This window comes from Ursus arctos, unplaced genomic scaffold (assembly GCF_023065955.2).
Source record: "Ursus arctos isolate Adak ecotype North America unplaced genomic scaffold, UrsArc2.0 scaffold_13, whole genome shotgun sequence".
NCBI classification, from domain to species: domain Eukaryota; kingdom Metazoa; phylum Chordata; class Mammalia; order Carnivora; family Ursidae; genus Ursus; species Ursus arctos.
In genome coordinates this window covers 48,292,495-48,305,145 of record NW_026622797.1, presented here as the reverse complement: position 1 = coordinate 48,305,145, position 12,651 = coordinate 48,292,495, and the positions used below count along the sequence as shown (strand labels likewise).

Below are 12,651 nucleotides of genomic sequence, written 5' to 3'. Positions count from 1 at the left end.
AATACTTAGTCTCACAGATCCGAGGCTAAAAAGGTAGACCGATATTTAAACAAAAAGTCCAGAAAGATCCTAGGGCACTCAAGAAAAGAGATCTCTCCCAACACTCTTCCTGCTCATTAGTCTTCTAACATAAATATCTAATATGTTAACATATATTTGTTGATAGCAATTTCATCAATTCTTCCATTAAGGTTAAACTCTTTTCAGGGCAGTTATCTGAATGACAAGTGCATCTCCCCGAAAACTATGTACTGTCTAAATTTGAGAAACTGGGGCAGAAATATCACATCAAGTGGCTCTATGGATTATCAGGGATAGGAGATTTGAAGGATTCCCATACACATACGAAAGAACCGATGCAGCTAACTGCTTTAGTACCAAGAATACCTCAGAAAAGGCATTACGATGCAGCCACAGCTGGCCTTGATTTTCAAAGAAGAATTTGGAAGATTGCTGGAGTTCCTACTGCACACATTTCTAAGCACAGGTACATGAAGAGGATGCCAGATGGTTACAGAGCCTTTTTTGATAAATCTTATGAAGATAGTTCTTCTGATTTCTTCATCTGAATTTCTCTAATTCATAAAACATCTTTTTTTTTTTTTAAAGATTTTGTTTATTTATTTGACAGAGATAGAGATAGCCAGCGAGAGAGGGAACACAAGCAGGGGGAGTGGGAGAGGAAGAAGCAGGCTCATAGCGGAGGAGCCTGATGTGGGGCTCGATCCCATAACGCCGGGATCACGCCCTGAGCCGAAGGCAGATGCTTAACGACTGAGCCACCCAGGCGCCCCTGATTCATAAAACATCTTATTACTGCAAGAATTACTATTCTAGTCAGCTACTTGCTATGTTGTGGCACCTAATAGAGTTGGTTAAGTACACTTATTTTTTGATGTTTTGAAAATATATTTATTTTTCATTTCTTTAAAGATTTTATTTATTTGTCAGAGAGAGAGAACATGAGCAGGGGGAGCCACAGGCAGAGGGAGAAGCAGGCTCCCTGCTGAGCAAGGAGCCCGATGTGGGACTGTATCCCAGGATCCTGGGGTCATGACCTGAGCTGAAGGCAGACACTTAACCGACTGAGCCACCCCAGACGTCCTGAAAATATATTTATTTTTTAAAAAGTTGTCTTTTATAAATTGCTACTGGTCAGAGATGACTGCTAAAAAAAAAAAAAGTTATTCTGTGCTTCTTTTAATTGACTAAAAAGATTTTATTCCTTTAGAAGGATTGGGTAGTCGTTTTAATATTTCTCAGATCTATTATGTATATTTATTTTTTGACCTAGGGGCCATTTTCTCTTAAGAGACTCTTAAAGCTGTTAAACCATGTCTCATGTTCAAAATCCCAAGGATTTCATTTCTTCTGTAAAAACATTTGGTGACGATAACAAAATATTTGTGACTTGTTCTTCAATTCTTGTGAATTTTATCTACTTTATTTGGTTTCTAAAAGTTATGGAAAGAACAAGGTTGGGTTGGGTAGATGGGATTAGTAGTGGAGGAAAAAACAAAACTGGAGAAAAAGCAATCAGCAGAAATATGAATACGATTTATTTTCTTAGGCAGAAAAAAGCTGCTTCACAACTAAAATTTTAAATAACCCGTTAACATCTGGACACAAGAGAGATGGGGGGTTCTAACTAGGGCAGTGGCAATGGGTTGGGGATGGGGGACAGGAATGATCTTGAAACATAATTCTGAGGTTAAATGGATAAAATGTAATGTATGGACGGACGGAAGAGAAAAAGGGAAAAATCAAAGCTTATATTTAAGTTAGGGAGCCTGGGAAAAATGTAAAGTTATTAATAGTTCAAGGAACTACAGAAAGAAAAGTAACAAAACAATGGATTTGGTTTAACTCTTTAAACATCACTTCATACTACTTTTTATGCTTGCCATCTGAGGAGGAAAAATAAAGACAATAAAACTCTGAAAGTATGCATCTATATTTTATTCAATTTTATATTTAGCACCTAGCACTATACCTTACACACAGAGTAAACATTTATGTATTGACCAGGCCAAGAGTTTTATGTACATTACCTCATTTAACTTTCTTCTTCTTTTGGTGTGGAGGGTGTGGGTAGGGGTGGAGCGAAAGGGAGAGAGAGATCTTAAGGAGGCTCCATGCCCAGTGCAGAGCCCTACACAGGGCTCAGTCTCACAACCCTGAGATCATGACCTGAGCTGAAATCAAGAGTTGGCCACTTAACCAAATGAGCCACCCAGGTGTCCCTCATTTAACTTTCATATCTATTACCCATTTTACAAATGAGGAAACTAAAGCTTAGAGAGAGAAGCTTACTTGCTCAAGACAAAAATACAGATGCACCGACATGGATGGAGCTAGAATATTATGCTAAGTAAAATAAGTCAGTTAGAGAAAGACAAATACCGTATGATTTTACTCATAAGTGGACTTTAAGAAACAAAACAAACAAGCAAAGGGAGGGGAAGAAAGAGAAAGAGAGAGACAAATCAAGAAACAGACTCTTAGCTATAGAGAACAAACATGGTTACCAGAAGGGAGGTGGGTGAGGGGATGGGTGAAACAGATGATGGGGATTAAAGGGTGCACTTGCTGTGATGAGCACCGGGTGTTTGGAAGTGTTAAATCACTACATGGTACACCTGAAACTAGTATAACACTGTTAATTAACTGGAATAAAAAAAAAAAAAAACCAACCCTGTCCTTCAAGTAACATTTTCCATTTATTAAGATATATATGTTTAAAATATAGACATAGAAGCATATAATAAAAACCATGTTCTTAAAAAAAAATTACAGAGTTAGCTGACTCCAAAGTTTATCCTCTTAACAAAGCCTGTGTTGAGTAGGTACTCACCAAATGGGCTGAAAGAGTGAAATAATCTTTTAGGGGATTGTTTAGAATGACATATAAAGGGCATTACAGAATTGAAATGTTAATATTTAAGCACTCTTCTTCTCTTTATAATAATCATATGATCTTTTAGAGTATGAACCAGAAATTAGTTTCATTTACTATATTCTTCCTAATGACCAATATAATTCACGTTATGGACATGGAGTTACTACACTTGTAAATGATGGACAAAATTCTCAATGTTGGCAGATAAGCCTGTTGGGAATATATCTAACAAGAAAAACAAGCACACAAAGCCCAGGGACATTACTGGACGTGTGCTGTCACACAAAACGGTACTAAAACTGCATGTACTTGTTGCTAAGTTGCTTGCAGAAATAAAAGTGTGAGCACTGACGCATCTGTCATGTTGATGATAACCTCTGCGAGAAGATAAAAGGTAGGTATGACAATGGCAAGACTCAAATGGATGGGAATCCATCCCGTCATCAGTGCTATAAATAGTAAAAATATTTTCCTCTTTTACCTCCCTAGAGCGGTGGTTAGCAGTATGTTATTGTTGATGCCCTGACATTTAATTTTATTTTATTGAAAACATTTTCTGGTCTTCTAAATTTCAAAATGGTTTATGTTAACAAATCTGCGTGGGATTCAATCAGATATTCAGTCTGTAAAATATCATCGTTATCTTTCATGCAAAATATTGCCTCAGTTTTAACAGAAAGATTTCAACTATAGAAAGCAGAACAGAAAGGGTAGAGTATAACAACATGCTCAAAGACAGATTTTATCCATATATTAAGATCCGAGGAGTATTTTCTAGCCTGCTTTAGGTATTTAAAAACCTAAGCCTAGTAACTGGCAGAAATGTTAAGCTCCTAGAGAAGTGAAGCAATTAATAAGTTCCAAAGCTTTCAAAAGTTACAGTCTCAAGAAAATGCAAAATATTACTTTATTTTTTAAATTAAAATACTTTTGTTTTAAAAAATCCTTTTCATAAATTTTGACAAGATTTTACTATCAACCATCCAGGCCAACTATCAAATGATCAAAAGAGATTTTTAAGGAACCATGTATTACAAATGAGTATGTATCACATAGTCCTAAATTTATGAACAGATTGCATGCCAAAGCTTTTTGGAAACTTGGTTTAGAACTCAGAAAACATTTAAGGAAAAAAAAGGGTACTGAAACGGGCTGGCTCCCAAGGCAGAAGCCTACTTAATGAATAACACAATTTAAATTTAGTACCCATTATTTCACCACCATAGAAAAATCACGCTAAAATCCAACTGGGAAAGTTGGGGCTAAGCCAATATTTCTTCCACTGACCCTTCAGTCTTGAGAATAGAATGTTCTTTTTGCCATCCCTAATCTGCTGGAAATGGCGATGGTGATGGAAGGTGAGGGCAAAATCATTCCAAGGATAAATTTTAAGGGCCATAGGAAGGGATTCTCATCCTTTTTCCTACCTTTGCCCATGTTAATCAATAGCAAGAAAGGATTCTGAACAAAAACCAGAAAAATCAGGAAATGCAAAACAATACCTCTTTATTATATCTGCAATTTCTTGAAAAAGTGCCTTCTCATCGGGTGCATAGGTAACTTCTAGTCCTGTAATTCCAGATCTAATCAGTAATGGGGTCTGATACCTGATATCTAAGAAACAAGCAAAATGTTCATTACATGTAACTGTGTAAGTAATATAATCCCTTACTTTTGAATGAAATTATGCTACTGAAGTACTTCAAATTAAGAGTGTCCCCCAAAGTAAATACATAATTAACTCAATTTCTTGAAAACTTTCTTAAAGGTTTTCTAGTTTAATATGCAACTGAAAATTCAAATTTCATTTTTTCAGTTCTTTTCCTGAAAAGTCACATTCACCAAATTCCTCAAATAATAACGTGTCACCCAAAAAGGAATTTTATTACTTTGCTTTTGTCTTTAGTCTTCCTATGGAAAGAACTTTGCTTAGTAGAGAGCATTCAGTGGTATGGTGATTTTTAAGGAACTACGTATTACAAAACAGTATGTACCACATAGTCCTATATTTATGAATAGACTGCACACCAAAGCTTTTTGGAAACATTGGTTTAGAACTCAGAAAACATTTTATTGAAAAAAAAAAAAAAGTTTACGAGAAGGAAAAAGAAAAAAAGAAGCAGCCCTGATTTGCAGTGCTTGCCTATTTCTGTAACGTAAAGACTCCCCACCATGGCTGATTTCAAACTACCAATATGATATCAACTAGTTCACAAAATTCATAAAAATTTAACAATTGGCTTGTGAACTGGTACAAGCTAGTTCAAGCATACCACTGATTAAACAGCAAATTCCTATATGGTTTCGTTCTGTGCTAAGACTTCCTCCTCAGTTGACTGAATTCACGTATTACTACTCGAAACTGCAGAACACTCGATAGTATATAAAATGCCTTTACGTGGCATACTATATGAAGAATGTCTAAACCAAAAATGTGCATATTTAGGAAGAGATATAAACAAAATGGGAATGTATCTTAAAAGTCTCTTATAATCCATTAACTTATACTAGTAATTTCTTAAAAGTAAAGGAAAACACTCTGTTAGCAGCAAAATACCCGCAATGCATACATAAGATTGTCCATCCAACCTAGAGATAATCATTTTAATTTAATATTAGCAATTAATATTTTATAAACTAGTATTCAGAACAAATTATATATGTTAAGTGGAAATTTTAGTAATAGCTTTCTGTTAAGTGCTTCTGACTTTGGACAATAATTCAAGTAAGAATAATGAATCCAGGACAAAGCTATACACAGTACTTCCTACTCCTACTTCGGCACACATTTTAAAAGGGAGTTCCTGATACTGGCTTGGTTTAGATCTCCAGCACAGAAACTGCCCCCATTAAGAGGTTCATCCTAGGTGGATAGGTATAAAATTAATAAAAATGAACAATACCTTGGCTGGAGACTGTCTTGTCTTTATCAATCACTATTACACCTGTGAGTTCTGTTTTGTCTGTATCTGGTAATGGAGTGTCAGATGAGATGCAGTAAAACAGAGCACAGATTGGGTCGAATTCAGGATCTGGTTCTAAGTCTCTTCTAGTTCGAGCATGTAACTCCACACTGATTAGGGTAAGATTTTGTATCTAAAAAAGGAAATAAAAATGATGATTTTAGACAACTTTTTGAGACATGTTGAAAGAAATGTTTCACTAAGACTCCAAGGAAATATGTGTAAAATTATAGAAAAAAATGGCCATAAAGGACACACTCACAATTTAATACTCCACAGATTAAAGATTTTTACTTCCAAGATTAGATTGAATCAATTCATGTTTTTATTTTAGAAAAACTGCTTGTGCTATAATTTCTCAGTGACAATATATGCTTAAAATGATTTATCTAAAATACATGCAGTGCCTCTTAAGTTTCTCAACTGTTTGAGAAAGAGAATGACTAATCCAAGTGGTTGTACATTTGAGTCAAAGTCTGTTAACTTTTTACTTTCTACCCAGTTAACTACGGTTTCACCTATAGTTTAAACTAAAAAGAAAGATGCATTTTATTTTGAAACTCCTATTAATTCTCTACTACTACAATTTACTTCTGTATGTACTAGGCAAGTTTTTAATTAATTTTTCCTGAAAAAATATTGTAAGAATTATATGGCATCAACTACACAATAGCTAGATTTTGCACACATAAATTTTCTCTTTAACATATATGCAAAAAAAGTAGTACTTTGCTTTTTACACTTATATTCCTATGCTAATAAAAACTCTGAACTGTAATCTTTAGTTCTCTTTTTAAAAAGCAAGACAAAATAAGTAGAAACTCTGGGTAAAAAAAAATAGAACACAGATTGGATTCATGATTACAGCTGGAATTATAGCCATCATTGTACCAGTAACGGAATGGAAGACAGGAGACTACTGCTACAGTACTGGTAATTATTGAAATCATATAAATTTAATGAAGGACTGTGTTCTGTATTTATTTTGCATGAAGAAATGTAAATACAAGGCTCTCACTAGTGATGGAAGTAGAATTTGGTAAACCTTTTTGGAGGACAATTTAGAAATATCAAAATTAAAAATGGACATATCCTTTGATCTAGCAATTCTACTCCTGAGAATATATCCTGCAGATATACTCACATGTAGTGAATACGTATGTATGAGGATGTTCAATAAAAATTATATTTCCAGTCTTTTATAGTTCATAAAAGACTAAAAACATAAATGTTTATCAGTTGGGACTGGTTACATAAATTATGTGACATCCCATAAAGGCTACATATAATGGAATACTCTGTAACCTTTAAAATTTTCTAAAGAATGAACCAGATCTAAATGTTCTAATATGGAAAGATCATCCTACATTAAAAAGTGGAATTAGTATGCATTTATATATGTAAAAAACGTTAAAGCACATGCATAGAAAATTTCTGCAAAGAGATATAAAAACAAAGAACTGCTTATACTGCCTTTGGGGAAGGAGACCGCTTAGTCTGAGGTGGGAGGGAAGCTTAATTTTCATTTTAAGTCTTTTTGTCCTGATTGAATTTTTTTTTTTTTACCATATACATGTAACACTGTGTGCATTCATTAGTAAATTTGTAATTTTCAAAATATAAAGAACATTAATTATACATATATAAAAGCATAAGAATAAAACAAATATCCACCAAGAATAAAACAAAATCTACCACTTTCCTTGAATATATACTGCTGTTTCTAAATATCAAAAACATCAAATCAAGTAAAATGGGGAGCTAAGGGAAAGCACTTCTACTTTTAAATGTATGCTCTTCAGGTTTAATTTTTTTTTTTTTAAGATTTTATTTATTTATTCGACAGAGATAGAGACAGCCAGCGAGACAGGGAACACAAGCTGGGGGGGGAGTGGGAGAGGAAGAAGCAGGCTCATAGCAGAGGAGCCTGATGTGGGGCCCGATCCCATAACGCCGGGATCACGCCCTGAGCCGAAGGCAGACGCTTAACCGCTGTGCCACCCAGGCGCCCCTAATTTTTTTTTTTTTAACAATAATCACACATTAATTTGGTAAATTAAAAAATATAAACTGGAAAACCTCTCCCTAACATCAAACCAAGCCAAACCAAAAAAAAAAAGTTAGAAAAGGATGAACATGTGGACAGACTATAAAGAAGACAGAAGACGATTTCAGGTCAAAAGATTTGTGGAGGTTGATTTATTTATTTAGTAGGCCAAACTGCACATTCAAATTTCGCCTTTCTATTCCTTGATAAAAAAAAAATGCACTACTGATCTTAGGGGCATTTTTTTAAGCAAACATGAAATGAAGAGATGGGGGAGAGATTTACTGAGTGTGACTAAGGAAGAGGTGTGTGACAAAGGGGGATGAAGATTATAACCCTTCTCTTCTGCTCTGAATATTTATATGCAGAAGACAGAGAAATTAGCGCAGCATAATGGGACACAGAAGAAAAAATGCTACGGACACAATTCCCTAGAAAAAGGAAGGGCATACCTAGTGCAGATTTTTTTTTGCTCATTCCCTATGTGACCACCAGGTGGCAGTTTGGAGTATATGCTGAGATGAAGGCCTGCATAGGGAAGAAGCTGTGAGCAACCTACCAGACCTTCCAAGTGATTTTAACTTCAAGAGGGTGCATGATTCTGCAATGATTCTGCAAAGCTTTTCTAATCTTAGCTTCTATAAACCAAACTGCAGCTATAAGATTTGTGAAAATTGTGAAACCACAAAGCAGTTTCAATAAGTGATGGCTACTTCAAAAGTTTCTCAAAAATAACAAAAAAACAAACCAAACCCCACCTCCCCATAAAAGTTTTTCTATTTTCTATAAATATATAAACCAATAACTAAATGAAGATCAACAAGTACAGAATTCAGTGTATTCCTCCCTCAGTAAGAAATGTCCACACTTGTTCCACAGAATAAAACATGAGAGTTAAATAGTGTCCTTACTGTTGCAGTTTTACCTCATGTAAAGCTTTTGCCTCCTGTAAGTTTTGTACGCTGACTTTGAAACCGTAAGTATTGTTTAAAGATGGTCCATCAATCTGAGAAGTTTCTTTCTTTGGAGTATTTACTGCTGCAAACTGATTCTATTAAAAAACAACAACAACAACAACACATAGCCAGAAAAAGATAAATAAGCAATCGTTTTCTTTCTTTTGATCACTTATTCCTACTTAGATAATCTGCTTTATGTGTTTAGTAATACATGATAAACTAGTACCATCTCTTCAGACCCAAGAAGAAACCAGTAAATATTTTATTAACATTCTTTTCATGCTAGTAATTCAAGATATCAGAACCGGGTATAAGCAGAAATATCTGATATAATCTGTAAGCAAACCATATGTTGATCTTTTTTAGTTTACAAACCCCAAATAATAAAAATAAGTCTTGTCGGAGAGTTGACATTTACACCACATGGACACTTATCTTGACCTTTCTTGGAAGTATGACAAACAAGAAGGCAATATATTTGCAACTAGTTAGGGCTAAAGTTTATAAAAGATTGGAAATTGTAGGTCTGTATTTTACCCTAACACAACATGTGTCTGAAAGATGAATGAAAACATAAATCATTTTGAAGGGTTTAGAAAAAATAGAATCTATTTTTTAAAAATATTTTTTCTGACTTCCAGATCCATTAACCATTTCCCCCCAAGTTTTGATTTATGTTCACATCACACTTGTACTTATTTTTTAATATAAATAGCTTGTAATTCAACAATACTGATTTAAAAGTGAAAGTTTTTAAAAAGTATTTAGTTTTAAAATAGAAATGCTAAAACATATTTTATGTGGTTAATATTAATGAAATGTATGGAAGATTCCTGTCACCTATGTCTAAGGATACATGTCTCATGTATACCTTTTTTAACATAATCATGTATTTCTAAGCATTACCATATTTTTAGTATTTGAATAAAGATATTTATTTTTTAGTTTCAGTAGTAAATAATCTTGCTTTCCTTTGCTACTTAGTAAAATGAACTGAAAAAAAATCAATGTTATATTTGAGAAAAAAGTAATAAACCAAGAAAAAGGATATATTTTTGGTGGGATCAAAAATCACTTACTTGAGCTCTGCTGTCATTGGACTGTTCTGATTTTGCCAGTAATCAGTTAATGTATTTGTATCCTCATAATCCACATTTTGGCTATCATATTCACTTTCTCTGTAATATTTGTATTTACATATAAGAATCTTTTAGATCCCAGCAACAAAAAAAAACTAAAAAAAATTAGGCAATTTCTCGTTGTCTCAAAGATACGTAAATAAAATGATGCAAAAAATATAATAAAATTTTTAAAAATTGAGACACAAAGTTATCAATCATCTAACTGAAATCTAAGATAAGAATGGATCTTCCACTGAACATTAAGTATGTTTAGCATAGTTACCTTCGCTTGTGTTAAGAGTACTCTTCTAAGAGTGTCAGTATTACTTCCTTTCTTATGACTCAATTTCTGGGTTTTTGGTTCTGTAGAAAGAAATGTCATATTTAACATGTACATCAAAACTGCCTGCTTCTTTTTTTAAAAAAAAAATTTTTGTTATTCCAAACTCCTGAATACCATTTGTGAGTACTATCCTATTGTCCTATTAATCCCTCCCAAAGACTTCATAATTTAAAAATAAAACTAAGTTAAATGTCTGATCCCTACCAAAATAACTTAAAATTTTGTATTTAAAAAAAAATTTTCTATTTTAATTATGGAGTTTTATACCTCAGTCATATCCTAGGCAATCATTTAATTCATTCATTTATTTATTCATCAAGTATTTACGATGAGAAAAAATACAGTCTCTTCCCTCACAGGGTCTAGAGTGAGAATCAGATATTCATCAAATGCATACAGAAGAATAAAATTATAACTGGGGTAAGTACGACAAAGGGGAATATAACTGGGAATTTTTACTAGTCACAGAGATCAGGAAGGCTTTTTTGTGCTAAAAATCAGAGGAAAGAGTGGTAATTAACAAACAGAGTAAGGATTTTCCCTGATTACCAAGCAAAAGAAGTGAAATTACTGTGGGTGGAAAGAAGGCTAGGAGAGATGTCCAGGTGAGATGATGATAACTTGGCCTAAGGTTGTGGTGGCAGATGTAGAAAAAACAATGGAGAGATTTGGGTAATTTAGGAAACAAAAAAGTGACAGGACTTGGTTGGTAATGGACTGGGAACCAAAGGATGTGGTAAGGGAATCAGGTGGGTGTTACAAATAAATCCCATGTTTCTGACTCGTGTAACCTGTGTAACAGAGAAATGGTGGTACTATTCACTGAAGTAAGGAAAACCAAAAGAGAACCACAGGCTTGTGTGTGTGGGCATGTGTGTTTGTGTGTATGAGTACAATAGGTGCCTGGTGGCAAATGTATGCTGTGAAATCATGAATTGAGTTTTAAAAACATTGACCTTATGGGACGCCAAGGTGGTTCAGTCAGTTGAGTGTCTGACTTGATTTCGGCTCAGATAGTGATCTCAGGATCATGGGATCAAGCCCCGCATTGGGTTCCCTGCTGGGCGTGGAGCCTGTTTAGGATTCTCTCTTCTCCTCTCCCCCTTCCCCCTCCCCTCCCTCTAAAAAAGAAAGAAAAATATTGACCTTGTGGTGCTTTTGAGCATTCAAGTAGAAATGCCAAATAGACAGTTAGACTGGAGGTTCAGAGAGTTCTGAACTGGAACTTTAAATTTGTGTGTTATCTGTAGTAATCCTGTGGGCAGGAACTCATTCATTTAGGGAGAAAATATAGAGTAAAGCTTCAAAGGAAAGCAAGTAGGCAGAAACACAGGAGTAGGAGAAAAGCTAAGGGGACTGGAAGCTCCAAGAAGGAAGGTATGGTCAATAGAACAATGGCTGTTTAAAGAGGGCATGTGACAGGAACACACACACACGCACACACACACACACACACACACACACACACACACAAAGCCATACACTGGCTTTAGCTACATGAAACTTATTGAAAATCTTTACAACAGCCATACTAGTGGAATGATGGGGGCAGAATCGAATGTTGAGTGGGCTGAGAAAGGAGAGGAGGTAAATGGAGTTGTCACATTATAGAAATCTTTTAAGAAATCTGGCTTTGAAGAAGAGGAAAAAGAGTAGAAGCTGCAGATGTAAGGTCAAGGCAGGTTTTTAGTTTTCTTTGTATCTTAAAGGGTGGGCAAGACTTGGGTATATGTTAAAGCCAGTGGGAAAAATCAAGTTGAGAAAAAGGAAGGTTTCGGAGAGGGCTCCGATATTTCACTCAGAAGGCAAAAGAAGATAGATGGAAGCATATGTAAGTAGATTTCACAGCAGAAAGATAAAAAGGTTTCCATATGATAATTGATGACTTTACAAGACATGATAAAATAATAATAACTTCTCATTAGTACAGTTAAAATTTCACTTAAAAAGCTCTGATTTTCAGGTCCCAACTGGTACCAAAAAATTGGGATCATTCCCTGCATATTTTCAGACCTTAATGCTTTGAAACTTGAACTCAACCACATGAAGAAATTTGGAAAGAACTCAAATACATGGAGGTTAAAGAGCATCCAACTAAAGAATGAATGGGTCAACCAGGAAATTAAAGAAGAATTTTTTAAAAATTCATGGAAACAAATAAAAATGAAAACACAACTGTTCAAAACCTTTGGGATGCAGCAAAGGTGGTCCTAAGAGTAAAGTACATAGCAAAACAAGCCTTTCTCAAGAAATAAGAAAGGTCTCAAATACACAACCTAACCCTATACCTAAAGGAGCTGGAGAAAGAACAGCAAATAA

At 34.6% G+C, this 12,651-nt stretch overlaps 1 protein-coding gene across 5 annotated transcripts in view; it reads right to left on the bottom strand.

Annotated features, from left to right (window-relative positions):
- REV3L (REV3 like, DNA directed polymerase zeta catalytic subunit) overlaps nt 1–12,651 on the bottom strand; it is a 170,355-nt gene that overhangs the window by 55,517 nt on the left and 102,187 nt on the right. For all 5 annotated transcript variants that reach the window (XM_044388809.3, XM_026511625.4, XM_044388810.3 and 2 more), the window contains 4 exons: nt 10,273–10,352; nt 8,835–8,960; nt 5,803–5,995; nt 4,402–4,513 (listed from right to left, as the gene is read on the bottom strand). In XM_044388809.3, the coding sequence (XP_044244744.1) occupies nt 4,402–4,513; nt 5,803–5,995; nt 8,835–8,960; nt 10,273–10,352 (511 nt within the window). The remainder of the gene's footprint in view (nt 1–4,401; nt 4,514–5,802; nt 5,996–8,834; nt 8,961–10,272; nt 10,353–12,651) is intronic.